This window comes from Onychostoma macrolepis, chromosome 12 (genome assembly GCF_012432095.1).
Source record: "Onychostoma macrolepis isolate SWU-2019 chromosome 12, ASM1243209v1, whole genome shotgun sequence".
In the NCBI taxonomy this organism is placed as follows: Eukaryota; Metazoa; Chordata; class Actinopteri; order Cypriniformes; family Cyprinidae; genus Onychostoma; species Onychostoma macrolepis.
In genome coordinates, this window is record NC_081166.1 from 19,420,946 (window position 1) to 19,444,150 (window position 23,205).

Here is a 23,205-nt window from a genome sequence, read left to right on the forward strand (position 1 = left end):
TGCGTTTGATTAGGGTTGGAGCTAAACTCTGAAGGAAAGTGGCCTGGAAGGGCCGAGTTTGCCCACCCCTGGTCTAGGCCAACGTGAAATGCAGGGCTGACAATAGAACACATTCACAATGGAGAATTCATTAAAACTGTCTCTCTCTCTCTGTCACATACCCACACACAGAGAGAGAAATTAAAGTTTTAAAAATACTTAATAAACAGTAAGCATACAAAGAAACAAACACATACACAGAAATGAAAGGTTTAATAATACTTAATACATGGCAAGCATACTGTAAGGATCCACCCGCTAGTCCAAACAACGGAATCCAGCGGCCTGGTCGAAGGTTTAATGCATGTTCGGTCTTTTACTTGCGCATCTGAATTTATCTGGATTTAGTTTCAATTTTAGTCTAGCCCCGTATTCAATCTGACTCCAATTTCAAGTGATCATTAAATTTAGAAAATATCTATAATTAAAAACTTACAGAAATTCCAAAGTAGTGTTTTGTCACTTCCCTTATATACCCAAATAAGAAAATTAAAAAAATTTCAGAACAGAAACATAAAAGACCTTTTGGTGTTTTTGGTTCTAGTGCTCCAGGGTCACACCTGGATGAAGATGGATAAACATTCCCACAGACCCCTAATGGTGGACACACTCCCTCCTCAGCAGAACACAATTCTACAAAAGTTTTCAGTATTTCACAAAATACAAGTGACTACTGTGAAATTGAGACCAATTGACCAATCGGACAGAGACCTTTAAACTGATACCAAACATGAAGGGAAAAAAACAACAGCTTTATATGATATGTGGTACCTATTCTTAATTAACTTTGAGTGAAGCCTTTTGGGGGAAAAGAGTCAGAGGCAGAGAGGGCAGGGGAGGGGGAGGAAGGGGGTCGTAAATGAACAAGGGCAGTGGTGTTGTTTGCTCTCTCTGAAGATCTCTTCTCCAGATAAGTTTTATTGTTTTATTGCCAACGTGATCTCACAGAATTCCGTGTAATGTTCACGGACTTAATTAACCTCCGAATATGTGGTGGCATCACGGAATCGCCGAAAATTCCGTGATGGGCTCACAGAAGTGATACCAATGTAAGTCAGTGACAGGCATCAGCCGTGCTCCACGCACGGAAACCCTTAGCATCAATATGCCGACGCAATACTGGGACATTTATCGTCATTATTGTTCAGAACTGGGTAGGTTTAGGGTAGGGGTGGGGTCAGGTACTCCAGTGAAAGTATAACTGCATCGGAGTCACTCTTTTTACGTTGAACCAGTGAATCCGTGCATGGACCACGGCTGATGCCTTCTGTGAGCCCATCACGGAATTTTCGGCGATTCCGTGATGCCACCACAGATTCGGAGGTTAATTAAGTCCGTGAACATTACACGGAATTCTGTGAGATCAGGTTGTTTATTGCATGACCTCTGTAGTGAGAGTTCCTGAGTTTTGGCCTCAGAATTAATTTTATAAGGAAATAAATTCACTCCTTGCAATGCTAACACACACACACACACTCACTTTGTTGCAGATATAAAATAGTGATTCTCAACTCCATTATTAGATACCTTCTGCTCTGTGCTGCCTTATTGACCACACGGATTGACTCCGATCATCGGCTCATTAGAAGAAAGCTCCATGAACTGAGAGAAGTGTGTGAGATAAGAAATACATATATAAATACATACCAACCTAGATGTATGGCTGACAGTAAAAGACATCCGAAACGGAGAACAGGCTCACAGACACATATACACAAAAATGAAATGGTTAAACTATTATATTAATACTCAATAAGCATGCTTTCACACACACAGAGACACACACGTACACAGACATACATGCACACACATTTTTTTGATAATTATTGACCTTGAAAGTCTAGAGAATAGTACTGCACTGATTTGATTGATTTTGAGTTGAAAACTGAGGGCTAGTTAACAAAAGCATGTTTTTTTAAATAATCTCAAATACTTAAAGAACAGTTTGATTGACAGCAGTGATCCTAGAGGCAAAGTTGATCAGAGTAGATCTATCATATGATATGAAGATCATGTGTTTGTGTGAATATATGAACACGTTCTACAATTTGAGGTCATTTTCAATACAAATATTGCATTTTGGAGGCCTTTTCAACTGTTATAGCGCCACCTATGGTCTGATCTCTATGAAACTTAGCATGATTATTAAGAGTCATCCGACACATGTTGTCACCAAGTTTCGTAAAGTTTTGAGTTTTCATTTCGGTTTTATAGGATTTTGGGTATATTTGGCTACGCCCCTTTTCTAAATGACCCCGTTATAGGTAACCAAAGGACAAAATTCTAAATTTTTTGATAATTATTGATCTAGAGAGTCCAGAGAATTGTGCTGCAGTGGTTTGATCGAGATTGAGCAAAATTATGAGGAGATCTATTGAATGATATGTATATTGTGTGGATTTGTGAAACACCACGTGATTACAGAGCCAAAAAATCTCGTTAGCGCCAACTAGTGGCCGATTTCTTTCAAAATTCTTACAGACCTTTAGGGCCATGAGTCGAACATGTCCATCGAGTTTTGTTCCGGTCGACCTCCGTTAATCTTGTCTAATAGCTGCTTAAATTTATTTTGCTGATGGCGGCCAGGTTTTTTGAGATACGCCAATGTACTCAAAGATGTTTATCGCATATTGGACAAAGACAATGCATACCAAATTTCAAGTTGATCGGACCAACGGTTACCTAGTTATAATTTTTTTTCAATCTTAAAGCGCCACCAAGTGGCAGAGCTGCACTTTTTAAAAAGAAAAAAAGATCGAGCTCATACATAAGTGTACCAAGTTTCGTGAAGATATCTCATTTCGTTCACGAGTTATAGCCCTTTTTGGAAAATTGGTCCGCGACTTTCGAACGTTTTGGCACCCTATTGCGACAGTAAGTTGAAATTTCACCTTTTTTTTGATAATTATTGATGTTCACTGTCCAGAGAATATTTCTGCAGTGGTTTGGTTCCGATCGAGCAATAAACCTAGGACTAGTTCGCAAAAGTAGGTTTTGGACATCATTCAAATTTGCGAAAAAACTCGACCTCCTAGACCCAAAATCACAGTGACCCAAGGATTCCAAAAATGAGCATTCAGATGAGCTTCCCTGAGACGGTTTCTGACAGTTTGTGCAGAAATTCTTTGGTTATGCAAACCGATTATTGCAGCAGCTGTCCGGGTGGCTGGTCTCAGACGATCTTGGAGGTGAAGATGCTGGATGTGGAGGTCCTGGGCTGGTGTGGTTATACGTGGTCTGTGTTTGTGAGGCTGGTTGGATGTACTGCCAAATTCTCTGAAACGTCTTTGGAGACGGCTTATGGTAGAGAAATGAACATTCAATTCACGGGCAACAGCTCTGGTGGACATACAGTCAGCATGCCAATTGCACGCTCCCTCAAAACTTGCGACATCTGTGACATTGTTCTGTGTGATAAAACACATTTTAGAGTGGCCTTTTATTGTGGCCAGCCTGAGGCACACCTGTGCAATAATCATGCTGTCTAATCAGCATCTTGATATGCCACACCTGTGAGGTGGATGGATTATCTCGGCAAAGGAGAAGTGCTCACTAACACAGATTTAGACAGATTTGTGAACAATATTTGAGAGAAATAGGCCTTTTGTGTACATAGAAAAAGTCTTAGATCTTTGAGTTCAGCTAATGAAAAATGGGGGCAAAAACAAAAGTGTTGCGTTTATAATTTTGTTCAGTGTAGTTCATATTAGTTAATGCATTAACTAATGTTAACCAAAGAGACCTTATTGTAAATTGTTGCCAACACTTTTTATGATCTATAACCATTTTAAAATTGTAATTATCTATAAGCATTTGTGAAACAATTATATTAAACTATATTACCAGTAAAATACATATTAACTTATTTTATGTATATGTTTCTTATTCTGTTTAATTGAACTGAGCAGTAAAGGGTCAGATTTAACCCTTTAGGCGTCAGGGTTTTTTGCTGGATTTTGACATCAAAATTTCACTCGCTTGTGGCATGAAAGGGCTTAAAGATAGAGATCTACTGTAAATTAGAAAAATGTTGGGCATGACCGAAAGTTTATGTGGGGTGTAAATATACTCATCTAATTTGCATATTTCAGAATATTCAGGAAATAGTATATATTGAATTGATGTTTGGCATTTTTTAAAATGATTTTAATGCTCTATAGGCATTTTTACAATAATTATGTAAAAGTATACTGACGGTACAGAACATTTCAACTGATTCTATGCATTATTTTTCATTTTGATACACAGAGATGCAGATCAGGTAGCTCATCAGGATTAAGGTTATGACCACCTCCATCTGTTGGTCATCCTTGGTATTACAGTCTTCACCTTTTATCTATTATCAGTGATAGTTTAAATTTTTTGGGGTCCCTGAGCATGATATATTTTTTAAACTAAGCATGTTTCCTCAGAATTAATCTTTCTTTGTAAGTAAAAAGTTTTGAAGAGTTTGGATAATGCACTTTAAAAATATAAGACAATTACTGTTTCCATTTTTTACTGTTACTTTAATTAATTGCCACAGAAACACCGTTCAAACTATCCAAAATCCGTCCACAATTTAAGTTCCTCAATGTTTTGGGATCATGTAGACAAAGTTTGGTGTGTATAGTGTAATTCTCCTCTGAGGAGTATGCATTAATTCACAACCATATTTTTGCAAATATCCACATTCAAATCAAAATAGCCGACTTCCTGTTGGTCATAGCTAATGATTGTAAATTAGAAAGTTGTCTGGCCTGATGAGATCAATATATGTACCAAGTTTGGTGACTGTAGCTAAAACTAACCCCCCAAGTTTTGTCAAAAGGTGGCGCTATAGAGTGCCTCTTCCACGCCCTTTTATGAGCTTTTGCCAGTGTCTATCATTATTACTGATACGTGTGTTGAGTTTCATGGAATTCTAAGCATGTTATCTGGCTCAAAATCATCGGAAAAGAATACTTAAGTTTGGCACGTTGCCATGACAACAATATTTTAGATATCAACATTCCCTCAACAGTTTTACATCGGCTGTGTTTTGACATTATTCTGATGTTTGAAGCAAATCGAGTAAAAATAAGATGCTGAATTCAAAGCATTCTGAAAATCACACACTTCCTGCTGCCAGTTGATGGCGCTATAACTTTGACTCCTAATAGTCACATCTATGCGATCAGCATCATACAATGAACAAACCACTGAAGTTTGATCAAAATCAGACAATATTTGTGGATGTTATTAGGCATTTCCTGTTTCTCATTTCTCGCCATAACTTCACGGGCAAACCATTCGAGATATCAAAAATCCTTTCGCAATTTAGCATCCCCAATGTCTTGAGATCATGTTCACCGCATTTGGTGGCAATCGGTTGAAAATCCTCAGAGGAGTATATCAAATTCCAGAGCATTCGCTTTTTAAACAGCCCTGAATAGCCAACTTCCTTTTGGGTAGAGCCTATGACATGCAGCATGATAGTTGTTCGGCTCAATGAGATCTATATGTGTACCGAGTTTCATATGAATACGTGCAATTATGTGTGAGCTATACATTAAGTTTTCTGACTGTGTTCCAGGAGGTGCCGTAGAGCCCCTGTGCCACGCCAGGGTTCCAGCCTCTGCGTCGTCCTAATGGCCGCAGATTCCAACGTGTGCCAATTTTCACGAGTTTGAGTATGTTAAGGCCCCCAAACCCCCCGGAAGGTTGAAAAAAAAAAATCCTTAGAAGAACAAGAGGGCCCTGCGGCTTAGTGGCTTGGGCTCTAATAATCCTTAGAAAAACAATAGAGCCTAGCGCCTTAAGCCAAGTTCACACTACACGACTTTACACGTCTGCAGATCGCTGTGCTGTTCAGACTACATGACTTGATTGTTTGTCTTTCAGTCGTTGTGGTGTTCACACTACGTGACTCTATGTAAATTATCTGCAACCAGGGGTTACACACTACAAGAGCTGACAACAACTTTGTCACCCATTGACTCTATACGGTTCCTAAACCACATTTTGCCATGAAAACACACTCGAGGATTGGAACGGTAGTGATGGGCAAATGAAGCCTCGTGATGCACTGAAGCTTTCCTCTGACTGTTTCGGGAAAAGATTCAAAGCTTCAAGTGTGTTGAAAACAGCACCATCTGGTGGTTAATAAAAATATAGCAGCCAAAAGCCTGTGAAAGAGAGTGAAAGACGCTCTGTAGGACGAAACATCTACCACACAGTCTATAGATCGATGCAAGTTTTATGTGCAAAAATAATAGCCTAACTTTTATTAAGCCAAGTTGCTGTTGTTTTTTGTCCGGTGACCTCAACCCATGTCTTGCTCTTTCATTGGCTGTAGCTCGTCACGACACCTGACACCACGTGATGTCTAGTCGGCCGACCGGTCCAGATATATGGCAAGCTAGATATTTGTTTGGCGTCGGCAAGGTGTTGGCCATGCGTCAGCGAGCGTCTTTGTGTATTTCACACATAAAGATTGAGGAGCGCCGATCACCCACTGATTTCCCCCCGATAACAGCCCGACCTGTCGACGAGCTTGTTAACTTGCAAATCTGGCTTAAAATCCTGTAGTGTGAACTAGCCTTTAGTGGCTTTGGCCCTAATAATCCTCAGGGGATCAATCGGTTCCTGTGCCTTAGTGGCTTGGGCCCTAAAAAAAAAAAAAATCCTTAGGGGATCAATAGGGCAACTAATATACAGAGTAATTCCAATAGGGACCAATTAGCATGCTAAGCTAACTAACATAAATCAACAAGCATAGGCACAGTATTTCTCGGGAACAGTAGTGAATATCAAAAATCTGTTCAGTCATTTCTATGTGGCTCGGTCCAAAGATCAAATGATTCAATTTTGGATTAAATTGGGCAAAATTTGTAGAAGGAGAAGCGAAAAAAACTGTTTTTCATTTACTTCAATATGGCGGACAAGCACATTAATGGAAAATGACAAATGAGATATCGCCAGAATTGGCATAACCCAAGGAATGAAATGACACAAAAATAATAAATTTGGACAATGCTTTCAAAAGTTATGTGTTTTTGCAAAAATCATTATATCTCTGGAACGCTAGGTGGCACTGTGGTCAAACTTCTCATGTACCTCCGGGACATGTTGTTGAAGGTCCCTAATGATTTTTGTGCATATATGGGTAGTTGACAAATAGCCAGTAAAAAGTTTTCTTGTAAAATACCATTTTTGAAGAAGAAATGCATATATTTATGTAGTGTGAAGTCTGATCTTTGAGAAAATATAAATGTTTTTTTTAACATTTTTACTGAACTGTACCATGAATTTGTCCTATGGTGTGACATAGCAAAACATTACGAAAAAAAAAAAAAAACAACTCTTAATAATATATCAATAGCATGAGAGAGATTTATCTTTATTGTTAGACACTTATTTTCATATAGTGATATTTATTTAATATGAAATTATAATTAACAATTTTTCCCCATGACTTGTTGGACTATTTCAAGACAAACTTTGACAACAAGATAAACTTTGCTGTCATCCGTTCAAAACTGCTAAAAATTATACCATTTTAAGTTGAGTGATATTTGTATCTCCCCTATTGCAATATTAAACTTTTTTTTTTTTTTTTAACTGCTGAAAATTATACCATTTCAAGTTGAGTGATATTTGTATCTCCCCTATTGCAATACTAAACTGTTTTTTTTTTTGTTTGTTTGTTTGTTTGTTTGTTTGTTTTGTTTTGTTTTTAAGATATTTTGAGACAAAAACAAATCTGTGGTTCTATTATGTGTCACACCATAGGATATATCACATATATCACATATCACACTAAAGGACAGAAATGTCAAAGGATAAATAAAGTTTTATTTTAATATAAACAATATCAACATGTTTTTAAACAAAACAAAATAATCAGTCTCTTTCAATCAGTATGTTACTAAAACTCTTTTAGCCCCTTCTAGCCCCCAATTTTCTGTCTATATTTCCATGTCCTCTCTCTTCCACTAATTTCTCTCCCTCAATTCTTTGTTTCAAAAAAATTGTATCACATTTCATGACACTTTATAACAGTATAAGTTTTCTGTAAAAACATCAGAAAATAGTTTAATTAATGTAATTATTGCATTTAAAAACACTGAAAATGATCAAAAAAGAATAAAAATGAGTTAAAAAATCGTATTTAATTATTTAAAATGATTTTTAAAGACACCTTGACCTCTGGTGTGACATCTTTGTCCTGTGGTGTGACAGTACAGGCGTCTCACCGAAGGACACTTTCTGTCACACCATAGGACGGTTTCAGCCTTTTTCTGTCAATTAATGAACTTGCTATTCTGAGCTAACCTGTCATTAGCGGTTTGCAAGACACATCTGCATCATTTACCATGATAATGTAGTTTAACTAAATTTAATTTTAAATAAAATTTTAATAAAAAAATATAATTTAGGGGTGTCACACCAAAGGACAACAAAACGTAACACTTTTGTAGTGGTTCAAAAAAGTTAAATATTTGAACAATTCTGAGATAACATTTGACCATGTGCACCTGTCATGGGCTTCACAGGGGGCTTCAGTAATGAATGGGGTCCTTCATCTAATTACAGTTTTTTTCTGGAATTGCCGATTTAAAATCAGGATATGGTGTCACACCATAGGACATGGTTTTCAGAGACTAAATGTATTAAGTTCCTACACTTTCAGAAATATATAGATGAAAAAAATGATTGCCATTTACTAAAATAGACACTTGTACAATTATGCCGGGTGTATTTATTAACATTTTTATGCTTTTCTTTTTAATTTATAAAAGTTGTAATTTACTGAACCATGCTTGGGACAGTCACACCATAGGACAATTTTGACATTTGGCTGAAAAATAAAAAAATTAAAAAAAAGAATAACATGGCAGCTTTTTTAACAACAGTTCCATGTAGGACGAAGAAATGTTTAACGATTTACAGCATTTTAAATAACGACAATATTAATTATATTCATTTTTATCCTGTGGGACAGTGAAAATGCCATGTCACGTCAACAACCCATATATCAAATGGTTTAAAAGATTGCGATTTATGACAAATTGGCGGACAGGCAGTTTGTCTGATCCTGGCAAAACTGACATCTGATTAATCAAAAATCTAAATCAACAGGAATTGAATGAACGTGAAAAACAGCCGGTTCAGAATTATTGGTGAGAATGAACTTAGAATTAACAGGAGTTCAAATGAAAATGAACACAGCATGGATAAAAACATTCATTTCTAATCCAGGAGCAATAAAGATTTGTACAATGTTGATCTGGATAATAAACAAATCAAAACAGCACAGCATTAACTCAAAACCACAATCTCTGGGTCCTTCGCCTGTCCCCGATCTTGTTACACCACTGGGGAGATGGGAGATGGGAGATGTTCACACAGATGCTGAAGTTCAGAAGTTGAACTGAGAATCAATTCAAAGTAATGAATTTTTACTTAAATGCACTGCCATATTTTTAATAGATTGTGATGAGAACATTTTTGGAAAGGCACAATGCCTGCAACAGATGCAACTTCTGCATAATTTCTTGCCACAATACCTCTTGCGGTCTGGGCATGTGTCACACTGAGTGGCAAATCCACGACATGTAGTATGCGGGATCCGTGGTGTGACACATTGAGCTAGTCACTCATGCTTGTTCACCAGATGACTGAGGAGAGGTTTCAGTGTGAGAATGAGCTCACAAAAGCATGACTTAGCATTTTAGACAGATTATCATGCTAAGCTAACTTAATACTAACTAGCTTATGGTTAACCTGATAGTTGAAGAGCCACATTAGAACGAATGGCAAATATTTAGCCTGCTAACCAATTATCCAAGCTAACTAGCATAAATCAACAAGCATAGGCACGGTCTACTTTTTGGAGAGGAATTTATTCAACAGTAGTGAATATCAAAAATCTGTTCAGTCATTTCTATGCGGCCAAAGATCATATGATCAGATTTTGGAAGAAAAAATAAATAAATTTGAAAAATTTGAAGGAGTAGCGAAATAACTTTTTCATTTACTGAAAATGACAAATGAGACATTGTCAGAATCGGCATAACCCAGGGAATGAAATGACATAAATAACATCACTTGGAAAATGTTTTCAAAAGTTATAAGCATTTTTGTAAAAGTCGTTATATCTCTGGAATGCTAGGTGGTGCTGCGTTCACAATTCTCAGATACCTCCAGGACATGTCATTTGATGTTCCCTCACAATTTTTGTGCAGATATGTCAAATAGTTCAAAAGATACTGCAATTTATGACAAATTTCAAAATGGTGGACACATGGTTCAGCTAATCCTGGCAAAATTCAGCAGATTCGGCACGACCCAAGGAATCCATAGACAAAAACATCATAATTTTCTGACTAACTGTTCAAAATTTATAAGCAAAAATGTGCAATTTTGGTATCTCACGACCCACAGTTTTTCCAACTTTGGCATGGACCCTCAGATCATGGTGTTGATGAAGTGTTCCGTTTTGATTCGATTGATCAAAGTTTGGTCGAGATACAGCCTCTGTATATATGTTCAGTCATTTCTGTGCAGCTCAGTCCAAAGATTATCTGAGCCAATTTTGGGAAGAATTGAATCAATTTTCAAGAAAAAAGAGAATACTGTACTTCTCAAAATTGCCACTACTGTAATGGATGGAGTCTTAATGTAAGCTATTGCATGTGATCAGCATGAAGAGATTAATCAGGTGTACTAAGTTTAATTTTTCTAGAATTAGGTGTTTGAGAGTTATTACCATTTCAATGTTGAATTTTTGAAGTGGTGGTGGCGCTATAGAGTTGGTCCTAGAGACCCCAAAGCAGGTCAGATCACTATTCATGGCCATCAGTACAAATGTGCATATTTTAATCATTTTCCTATATTCCATTCATAGGGCTACAACAGACTCCCATTGGAGGAGGAGGAAGAGGAGGAGAAGGAGAAGAAGAAGATGATGAAGAAGAAAGAAGACATACAGATACAATAGCGGGCGTGGCCCCTAATAAGAAAACGTACAGATACAATAGGGGCTAGAGCCCCTTCGGGGCTTGGGCCCTAATAAAGAACACATACAGATAAAACTACAGCCCCTTCGGGGCTTGGCCCCTAATAATACGAAAACATACAGATACGATAGGGGCTAAAACCCCTTCGGGGCTTGGCCCCTAATAATAAGAAATCATATAGATACAATAGAGGCTACAGCCCTTCGGGCTTGGCCCCTAATAATAAAGGAAACGTGGAGATACAATACAGCCCCTTCAGGGCCTTGCCCCTAAAAACAAACAGACACAATAGGGGCTTGGCCCCTAATAAAGAACACACACAGATAAAATAATAATAATGAATAACTAATAATACGAAAATGTACAAATACAATAGGGGCTAAAGCCCCTTTAGGGCTTGGCCCCTAATAATAAGAAAATGTACAGATACAATAGGGGCTACAGCAATAATAAGAAAACACACAGATACAATAGGGGCTACATTGCTGACATTGAAAGTCATGTTCCTAGCATCTGTAAAACTGCGTTTTTCCATCTCAAAAACATATCTAAATTGCAACCTATGCTCTCAACGTCAAATGCAGAAATGCTAATTCATGCATTTATAACCTCAAGGTTAGAATATTGTAATGCTTTATTGGGTGGTTGTTCTGCACGCTTGATCAACAAACTACAGTTGGTCCAAAATGCAGCAGCTAGAGTCCTTACTAGAACCAGGAAGTATGACCAAATTAGACAGTTTCTGTCAACACTGCACTGGCTCCCTATCAAACATCGAATAGATTTTAAAATCTTGTTAATTACTTATAAAGCCCTGAATGGCTTAGCTCCTCGGTACTTGAGGGAGCTCTTATCACATTATAGTCCTCCACATCCTCTGCGATCTTAAAACTCTGGCTGTTTGATAATACCAGTGGAGGTCAGTAACGAAGTAGCTTTACTTTGTTACTGTACTTGAGTACATTTTTCAAATATCTGTACTTTACTGGAGTAGTTTTATTTTGAGTAACTTTTACTTCACTACACTTCATAAAACATATTGTTACTCCTTATAATACATCACGTCTGATGCTGAGAAGAGTATCAATCAATCAATCAATCAATCAATCAAACTTTTATTACAGATTCGAGGTCCAGATTTAAAAAAGACAATAGACAACATATACAACCCATAGCATCTATTACAAACATAAAGAGTTACAGAATACAACAATACCAGTGTCTCCACAACTTTGACTGATACCGTGTAGTACTAACTCCTATATTTGATAAACCCACAATAATCTAATTTTTAGAAGCATTAAGCCTGCAGATAAATCTATACATAAGATTTCGTAACAGTGCTTTAAAAGTGATCACTCTTAAACTCACAAACATTTAACTTGCACTATGCCATCTAGGTCTCCGTAATAAGATTCTCATTGCATCATTATAAGCTACTTGCAACTTCTGTAGACTAGATGCTCTGTAGTTACGACACAAATGAGCAGTATAAAGTGTTGTACAATATGCTTTAAAAAGTGACACCTTCACCTCATCTGAACAAAAACTAAATTTACGTAAAAGTATATCCGCCTGCATATACATCATACGGCGTTGTCTTTCAATATCCTCATCATCTGTCATACGTTCAGTGATAAAGTGTCCAAGATATTTTACTTTCTCACACACAGTGAGACTCTTGTTAGACAACTTAAAAACTGGAAAATTTATACTTTTATCCTCCTTAGTTCTACAAATCATAACCACACTCTTAGCAGGATTATATAAAATATCATGTTCAAGACCATAATCAGAACACATAGTTAAAAGCTGCTGAAGACCAGCACTGCTAGGACTAAACACCACAAGATCATCTGCATACATAATATGATTCACTAAAATATTCCCAATCATACAACCAGTTTTACAGACACTCAAACATTCAGATAGCTCATCCATGTAAAGATTAAACAGAATTGGGGACAAAATCCCTCCTTGTCTCACATCATTATTAACCCCAAAAGGGGCAAAGACCTTATTGCCCCATTTTACTCTCATCATCTGGTGGCCATACCAATAAGCCAGGATTCTCACAATGTATTCTGGCACCCCTCTTTGTGTCATTTTAAAAAATAACTTAGCATGGTTAACCCGATCAAAAGCTTTAGATGCATCAATGAAACATAAAAACTGATGAATTTTTATCTCTATACTTGTTTACTATTTCCTTTAATGCATAAATGCAAAGATCAGTACCATGTTTAGCCTTAAATCCAAACTGGTTGTCTGTAGAATTAATAAACACATTTAACCTATCCAACAAAATGTTTTCCAGCACTTTAGACAGGATACTAGCCAAGGCTATAGGTCTATAATTATCTAGGTTACCTACCATTTGTTACATGTCTGCCTGTCCTAGTCCTAGTTTTCCTTATTTGGTTTGGTTCCTACCCTTATTAGTCATTATCGCATCATTGTCCCCACCTGGATTGTGTTGTTTGCTCTTTTGTTCCTCTCTTCCTTAAAAGTCCTCAGTTCTCCCCTTGTCTTTGTCTGTGTTTACGTTGATTAAAGGGAAAAGTGAGTTGAAGCTATTTGTCCTCTCATCATTCGCTTATACTTGCCTTCATCGATGCCACAACCACACATCCACGTAACAGAAACACAGACCGAAACCGAGATGGAATTCGTGGAAGCAGTCGCCACCCTAACCCTCCAGAATCTCCCCTTCTATAAGTTCGCGTGTGAGTTCTGCGAACTCACCGCGGCAGCTACGTTACCGGACTCCACCATCATCGGAATGTTCCGGCTCGGGGCCACTTTCCACCATCCCGTGGACCTCCCAGACACCACGGGATTGTGTTGGAGAGAGGCCGTTCTTCGGTGTCTGGGAAGCGTCCGGGCCCGAGCCGGAACTAACCCGCCTGCCGCGGCTCCCCCACAACAGCCATCATCCCCGACTCTTCCTCACCAGCCGCCATCCGCAACCCACGAATTCCCGCCGCCGTCCGCGGCTGCGGCCAATCCGCCGACAGAGAGTGCGGCCAACCCACCGACAGAGAGTGTCGGCAATCCCGCTGGTCCCGTCCAGCTCACCTGTGCCTCCGCTGGTCCCGTCCAGCTCATCTGAGTCTCTGCTGGTCCCATCCAGCTCCGCGCCTCCCGAGCGCATTAAAGTGTTCGCACTTCTAGAGTGCCCCCCTGTGCCAGCGCCAAGAAGGCGCCTCCCTAGCTCCGCGCCTCCCGAGCGCATTAAAGTGTTTGCACTTCAAGAGCGCCCCCCCTGTGCCTGCGCCAAGAAGGTGCCTCCCTAGCTCCACGCCTCCAGAGCGCAGTAAAGTGTTCACGCTTCCAGAGCGCCCCCAAGAGTCTGCGCTTCCAGAGCGCCCCCAAGAGCCCTCGCTTCCAGAGCGCCCCCAAGAGCCCGCGCTAAGACGTGGGACCATTAACGCCATCAAAAAAATTTTGGGGTGGGGGCTATATACCTGTCATCCTGTTAGCCATAGTGGCCATGTTTCGGACTTTGGCCAAGGCCACTATGGAGTAGCCAAGGAGTCCCCTGATCTGCCAAGGCCGCCGGAGTCCCCTGATCCGCCAAGGCCGCCGGAGTCCCCTGATCCGCCATGGCCCTCGGAGTCCCCTGACCCGCCATGGTCCTCGGAGTCCCCTGGCCCGCCATGGCCGCCGGAGCCCCTGACCCGCCCTGGATGCCTCCTCAGTGTCTTGTGTCTCCATCCTGCTCCGGCATCCATGGCGCCCACCCCCCCTCCCGGTTGGAACTGTTACGGCGCGGGACGCGCCTACCGGGAGGGGGAGATAATGTTACATGTCTGCCTGTCCTAGTCCTAGTTTTCCTTATTTGGTTTGGTTCCTACCCTTATTAGTCATTATCGCTTCATTGTCCCCACCTGAGTTTGATTATGTTGTTTGCTCTTTTGTTCCTCTCTTCCTTAAAAGTCCTCAGTTCTCCCCTTGTCTTTGTCTGTGTTTACGTTGATTAAAGGGAAAAGTGAGTTGAAGCTATTTGTCCTCTCATCATTCGCTTATACTTGCCTTCGTCGATGCCACAACCACACATCCACGTAACACCATTCCAGCTTTGTTCTTAATAACTGGAACTAAAAGAACAGACAACATTGAATCTGGTAACACACTATGAATCAAAAAGCCAGTAAAACAAACAGCTAATAGAGGGGCTATCCTCTTACTTCCATACTTAAGATCAGCAGAAATATTATCTAGACCACTAGCTTTATTTTGAGATAATTTGCTTATAACTTGATCCACTTCATGTGACAAAATCGGATCATTAACTTGAATATTGTCCACATTATACAATTCATTTTGAATGCAATTAAAAAGACTACAATAATGTTGTCTCCATAATTCCGCAATATTCTCTGCCCCAGAAACTCCATCTAAAGTACAAGGAAGAGATACTCTGCAACTATTAAAAGTTCTAACTTCTTTCCAAAAATCAGTAATATTATGATTTAGCAGCTTCATAGCCATATAATCAGCCCTTAAGGTTTGCTCATTATTACAGATAAAACGAATGGCATACTTATATCTTAAATTTGTAGATTTCTTATATTCAAGCTCAGGCCCTTGCCTAGGTCTACCTGCCATAACCCATAGCTTATGAGCTTCCTGGGCTTCAGCCTGATATTCAGTTACACTCCATCCAGGCCTAGTCTTATTCATTATACCCTTCGGTTTAATAAATGGCTTACTACAACCATGCAAGGCATTAACTATATCATTATACATTAAACAGATATCCTTTTGATGATTTACATCTTTACAGTTAACATCACTACACATCATTGCATCCCTAGGTAAACGAATATTACTCAGGCATTTATCTGTACTTACATAATAGGCTAAAAGGTCCTCCTTTGTAAGTGCTGACCAATCCATTTTTACTTCATTGATATTACTTTCATTATTAGACATCGCTATGAGATAATCAACATTCATCACCATAGACACAGGTATATGATCAGATGTTACTGTATCATACAAGATACTCATATCCCTCAGTGAGGCATGTGCATCTGCTGTACTAATACAATGGTCCAACCATGATGTAGTATTCCAAGCCTCACTAACATACAGGTGCTGGTCATATAATTAGAATATCATCAAAAAGTTGATTTATTTCACTAATTCCATTCAAAAAGTGAAACTTGTATATTATATTCATTCATTCATATACATACTGATATATTTCAAATGTTTATTTCTTTTAATTTTGATGATTAGAGCTTACAGCTCATGAAAGTCAAAAATCAGTATCTCAAAATATTAGAATATTACTTAAGACCAATACAAAGAAAGGATTTTTAGAAATCTTGGCCAACTGAAAAGTATGAAAACGAAAAGTATGAGCATGTACAGCACTCAATACTTAGTTGGGGCTCCTTTTGCCTGAATTACTGCAGCAATGCGGCGTGGCATGGAGTCGATCAGTCTGTGGCACTGTTCAGGTGTTATGAGAGCCCAGGTTGCTCTGATAGTGGCCTTCAGCTCTTCTGCACTGTTGGGTCTGGTGTCTCTCATCTTCCTCTTGACAATACCCCATAGATTCTCTAAGGGGTTCAGGGTCAGGCGAGTTTGCTGGCCAATCAAGCACAGTAACACTATGGTCATTGAACCAGCTTTTGGTACACTTGGCAGTGTGGGCAGGTGCCAAGTCCTGCTGGAAAATGAAATCAGCATCTCCATAAAGCTTGTCAACAGAAGGAAGCATGAAGTGCTCTAAAATTTCCTGGTAGATGGCTGCGTTGACTGTGGACATCAGAAAACACAGTGGACCAACACCAGCAGATGACATGGCAGCCCAAATCATCACTGACTGTGGAAACTTCACACTGGACTTCAAGCAACATGGATTCTGTGCCTCTCCACTCTTCCTTCAGACTCTGGGACCTTGATTTCCAAATGAAATGTAAAATTTACTTTCATCTGAAAAGAGGACTTTGGACCACTGAGCAACAGTCCAGTTCTTTTTCTCCACAGCCCAGTTAAGATGCTTCTGATGTTGTCTCTGGTTCAGAAGTGGCTTGGTAGCCCTTTTCCTGAAGACGTCTGAGCGTGGTGACTCTTGATGCACTGACTCCAGCTTCAGTTCTCTCCTTGTGAAGCTCTCCCAAGTGTTTGAATCGGCTTTGCTTGACTGTATTCTCAAGCTTGCGGTCATCCCTGTTGCTTGTGCACCTTTTCCTACCCAAATTCTTCCTTCCAGTCAACTTTGCATTTAATATGCTTTGATACAGCACTCTGTAAACAGCCACACCTTTCAGTAATGACCTTCTGTGACTTACCCTCTTTGTGGAGGGTGTCAATGTTCGTCTTCTGGATCATTGCCAAGTCAGCAGTCTTCCCCATTATTGTGGTTTCAAAGAACAAGAGATACCCAGAATTTATACTGTAGGGATGGTCATTTATTCAAACTCAAATGTAAATATTCTAATATTTTGAGATACTGATTTTTGACTTTCATGAGCTGTAAGCTCTAATCATCAAAATTAAAAGAAATAAACATTTGAAATATATCAGTCTGTGTGTAATGAATGAATATAATATACAAGTTTCACTTTTTGAATGGAATTAGTGAAATAAATCAACTTTTTGATAATATTCTAATTATATGACCAGTACCTGTAAGTATAGCTATCTACAGATAAACACAATTCACTTGACAAAATGAGATTATTATCTTGGCAAAACTGAACAATATGTCTAGAAAATAATGAATTACTATCTGAAATGTACGTATTCATATCACCAATGACATACACACTGGAAATAGTAGAACTTTCAATAAAATAACTAATAAAAGCTAGTCTATTTAAGTATTCATCTTCATTATGATGGCATTCGTAAGGTGTATACACATTTAGAATAATACATTTCTTATCTTGGTAAGTAATCTGTATTGCAATACACCAATTAAGATCCAGTCTAACCACCTTAACCAGTGAGTCCAACTAATTAATTAGTAATTTACTAATGTTGAATTTTAGGATTAATTATTGTAACTGAAAATCATATTTAGGTCAAAACTGTCAGTTGTTTGTGAACTAAATCTGCTGTAAAGGGTGATCTATTTACGCCCACTGAAATGCTTGAATGCAGACAGATCAACAGTGTCTCTATGTTTTAGGTCAAAAAACGAAACATTAAAATAACACAGATTAAATAAAATAACTCATGCACGGTCATATTCCCCGCTGCTGTAACGTTAGCAGTTTTATTCAAATGCTACGCATTTAGCCCTATGTGACGTTGGTTTTTATATAGTATATCAACAGTATACATTTTTATATTGTTTAGATCAACTAGCCAAGTAGACAGATATGAATGTTTATTCATAACATACTGAAAATAAGTAAATATTGTTAGCTGATGCTAACTGTCTAGCTAACAAGCTTGCTGGTGCTAGGTTTAGGAAATTTTTAGATATAAAGTCCAAATATTTTATTCAACCACCTATATAGATTACATCTGAGGGTAAAAGAAAGGATGTGGTGTTCAGAACATGGTAGCTACAGTAATTATCAAAGTGGGAAGTGATGCACTCTGGGGGCATTTGGCCAGGGGTGTTTCTATACCACAGACAAGGTTTGAGAAGAAAAAAATCATGAAACTATAATTATATTTTCCTTAAAATGTTCTTCCTAACTTCAGGCCGTATTCTCATATCATACATAACTGTGACGTTTTGTAAAACAAGAAGTATTAAAAAAAAAATTCTTTCTGGTGAAAATTATTAGATTTTGGGAAAGTCCCGGGTGTTTTGAGCAGTAGGATTATAAAAATATGCACAAATATAAAATTAAATTAAGTAGTCTATATAAAATTGCAAAACAAATCTATTTATCAGTACTTTTATTTTACTTAAGTACATAAAAAATTGAGTACTTTTGTACTTTCACTCGAGTAAAATTGAAAAAGCAGTACTTTTACTTTTACTGGAGTAATATTTTATAATACGTATCCGTACTTTTACTCAAGTACTTGATCTGTGTACTTCGTACACCACTGGATAATACCTAGAATATCAAAATCGACGGCGGGCGGCAGATCCTTTTCCTATTTAGCACCCAAAATCTGGAACAATCTACCTAACACTGTTCGGCGAGGCAGACACACTCTGTCAGTTTAAATCTAATTTAAAGACACATCTCTTTAACCTGGCTTACATATAACACACTAATACTGCATTAATTAGGCTGCATTAATTAGATCAACCGGAATCGGGGACACTCCCCACAACACACGATGTACTAGTTACATCGTAAGAGGAATGGCATCTACGCTAATATCTGTCTGTTTCTTTCTTATTCTGTTTCTCAGTCCGTATCCGATCAGATGGTGGATCAGCACCAAGAAATGATGTCTACAGCCCTGATCGTCAGTGGAGACCAGGACACCTAGATGAGCCCCAGAGATATATCCCCAGTGAAGACCTTGACTAAAATACAATAAAACTAAAAATATAACTAAATAACTAAAAATATAATAAAATACCTAACTACATAATAGTATTATTGTTAGAAACTGCAACAATATAAAAATAGAAATATAATACATTTATACGTTTAAAATTTTAATTATAACATAATAATATACAAATATTAAAAAATGAATAAATACATTCTAAAATAATAAATACTATAAGAATAAAATAAAAATAAATATATATATATATATATATATATATATATATATAAAACATAAATATATTAAATGAATTAAACTATAAATGTAAATGATCATAAATAAACAAATATATATTATAAAAATAGACAGAGAAACAATAAATGCATTAAACTATACATTACAATTATAGCAAATGAATAAATCATATAAATGAAAAAATTCAAATAATGAATAAAACATAAATATAACTAATACATTAAATTATAAATTAAAATGCTCCATCGGGACAAGACCATGGGAATCAGAAAAGCCCTTTACACAATTGACATGGCTGCGGTTGGAATTGAACTGTGGGTTTCGTCTGGCCAGAGAAGAACTGGCCCCCCGACTGAGCCTGGTTTCTCCCAAAGTTTTTTTTCTCCATTCTGTCACAGAGGAAGTTTTGGTTCCTTGCCGCTGTCGCCTCTGGTTTGCTCAATTGGGGACACTTAATTTCTAGCGATTATCGTCGATTTGATTGCACAGATACTATTTAAACTAAACTGAGCTAGACAATAACATCTCTGAATTCAATAATGAAATGCCTTTAACTGAAAATTGAGTGTTTAATCTTATCATTATACACCACTGACGCTCTATCCTCCAATTTGATACTGTTAAGTGCTTTGACACAATCTGTATTGTTAAAAGCGTTATATAAATAAAGGTGACTTGACTTGACTGAGGTCAGTGTGAGGTGACAATGACACACATAAAGCTGCTTTGCAGAGATACAGCTTCAGATGAAGTTTGGCATCATGCCATCAAATTTGTTGATGCGGTAAACGAGCACCGTTTTGTTGACAAAATTTAAAATGGTTTGATAAAGTTGATTTTCGAAAAATTCAAAATTGCACGGAAATTTGTGTGATGGAAAATTACGTCATAGGGTCCACTTGAATAGTCTTGAGCCAAGGAGTCATTGGAACAAAATAATTTTGTTCTGCAGCTACACAGCTGGCTATGCAGCTTTGGTGCTTGGCCCCTAATATTAATACTTCTCTGAAAACAAATATTGAACAGATCCAGATTTTTTCCTTTTTTGGAGATTTTATTTTAAAATTGTTTTAATATTTGTTTTCTAAAATATGGTAATATTTTAAAATTAAGTTTTTAGTCATTTGATTTAGCTTATTGCCACAGACAGCATTCAAATATTTTCTATTTGAGGCACCTGGACAAAAAGGCAACATAAATTTGCACATCACCAGCATAACTATAAAATCTAATGGCAACAGATCTTTCTGTTTTTCTTTTTTTCTTTAAAATATGCTTTAATCAGCATGGGACCCCACATGTTGAGATCAAATGACCAGAATACTACACACTGAATACTACACAGCAGTTGATTCAATCAATTATTTATTTATTTAATTTAATCTTATCTTATTTTATAGCTACCACTGAGTGTGGTGTTTTCTCAAATTTTTCTATGAGTATCTCCACATCCTATACTGTTTCTGTTCTCATATACAATCAAGTGAAAACAACATCTTGACAGCATTATTCTTTTGCCTGTTTTGCAACCACTGTCATTTCCTTCAGGAAATACAAATCTAGGTGCTCTCTCTTAGACACATGTATACTCACCTTCAGTAAAGGCTTTGTGCAGACAGCTGAGTTTCCATGGCACAATGCTACTTCTTCGCTCAAAATCTGCTCGAGGTGGAGTGTAGTTATAGTGCAGATAAGCTACAGGATCAAAACCCTGGTAACATGCCTCCATAGAAGCCACAGTCTTTAACTTTTCTAGCTTCATCCTTTGTATTTCTCTGTCTCTCTCCATTCCTGCTCCTTTGAATCACTGTCCCTATTCTGTTTTTGCTGAAGACCATATTTATACTTGTGTGTGAATGAGATAAAATGGTTCTTTGGTACTTTTGTTAATGTGCAGCTCTATGTCTGTGCTTAAGGGCAGTCGTATCCTTATTGCTTACTCTTATCTCCACAAAGATAAGAGTGTTCTGCTTACCTGAGAAGCACTCAGACCTCCTGTCTTTTTGACTTCAGGCATTGATGATATCTGAGTTTGCTTGTTTTTCACTAAAATGTTATTTTACTGAACAAAGGGCCTGTTTAAGTCCAAACACATATACACAGACACACACTTGTTTATTTTACTATATTAGTGAGGACGTCTTATAGACTTCCATTGTTTTTATATCAGGTTAATGATATTTTTTATGGACTAACCTGACTTATACTTCTTATAGCAGGGGCAGTTATAGAATTTCATCCTTAGGAGGGCTTAGTCCTGAGTGTGAATGTGTAGCAAGAGACTTTTTATAAACCGGCACCACTGTATTACTATATAAGTCAAATGCAAGTCAGTCTTTCTGCTGTACAGTTCAGGTGTAGACTACTGTTTGACTAACAGAAAACTGTTAACATATCATTATTATTATTAACAAGTATTCCTGTTAACTAGGTAACAAAAAATAAAATATTGACTCAGGGTTAAAGGGGTCATGAACTGCCTTTGTTTTTTGTTTTGTACTGTTCTGTGAGATCCACTTATAATGTTATCAAGATTTTTACATCAAAAAACACAATTTATTAATATAGGTTCATTTCTGTCCTGTTTTGACCCCTTCATCGGAACACTCAGTTTGAATTGGCATGGCGGATTGCAGACTTAGAAGCAGGTGTAAGAAAAAGTGATGAGGACGTCGAAGATCTTGATGAAAAATAATCTTTTATTACAGCGTAGCAGTGACAAAGTACAAATAGCACTTCGGATTCAGCGGAGTTGGAATGAACCCCCAACATCCTAAGCTCAAACATTTTATACTGTATTACGTTCCTCTTCCCGCTCAACCTGTAAATGAAGTTTCGTTTTAAATGTAAATTGCGGATAACAATGAAAGTGATAGCCTTTGGTAGACTTTCAGGTGGGAACAACCAAATGTTAGGATGACAAGATTAAACAGAATCCCTATCATTGTTTCATGTACCCTTTTGGTCAGCAGATGGTTCTTGATGGCCTACTGCCGTTCCCACGCTATACGTGATGAATTATCACTCCGGAGATACTATTTACATATCTTTTAAATGGAAAGAACTATCGCTGTGATAATTAGGCTATTTGTAGGGAAAAGGAGTATAGTTTAATACACAATTTGGAGTGAAAGCTGGGTCGTGGCAGACTATAATTTCTTACAGTCCCCTCTTTGATGCTCTTGGCCCAAAAGAAGCATCACATCCACTCCCTTACACAGATTATACCTCCCTTACTGGGTAGGTGCCCAGTGGCGGTGAAGCCCTGCCTTAGGTCGTTCCCCTCTGGCCAAAGGAAAATCTTACCCGTCATTGGGTCGACACCTCATGCACACTGGTTACAACTCCGTTTCATTTGAGCAAAAATTATCACATTTATTTATTTTTTTATTTTATTTTATTTTTTTAATTAATTTTTTTTTTAAACAAGTTTGTTTAAATTTGAAAAAGGTTTCTAGGGTTTGGAAGAGGTAATCAAGAACCATCACAACCAATGGGA

The 23,205-nt window shown here is 37.7% G+C and overlaps 1 protein-coding gene across 1 annotated transcript in view; it reads right to left on the minus strand.

The window, feature by feature from the left end:
* The window catches only part of LOC131551149 (phenylethanolamine N-methyltransferase), a 102,469-nt gene extending 80,974 nt beyond the window's left edge, over nt 1-21,495 (minus strand). The window contains exon 1 of the mRNA XM_058793867.1: nt 21,300-21,495. Coding sequence (XP_058649850.1) covers nt 21,300-21,495 — 196 coding nt within the window. The remainder of the gene's footprint in view (nt 1-21,299) is intronic.
* Between the last annotated feature and the right edge of the window lie 1,710 nt (nt 21,496-23,205).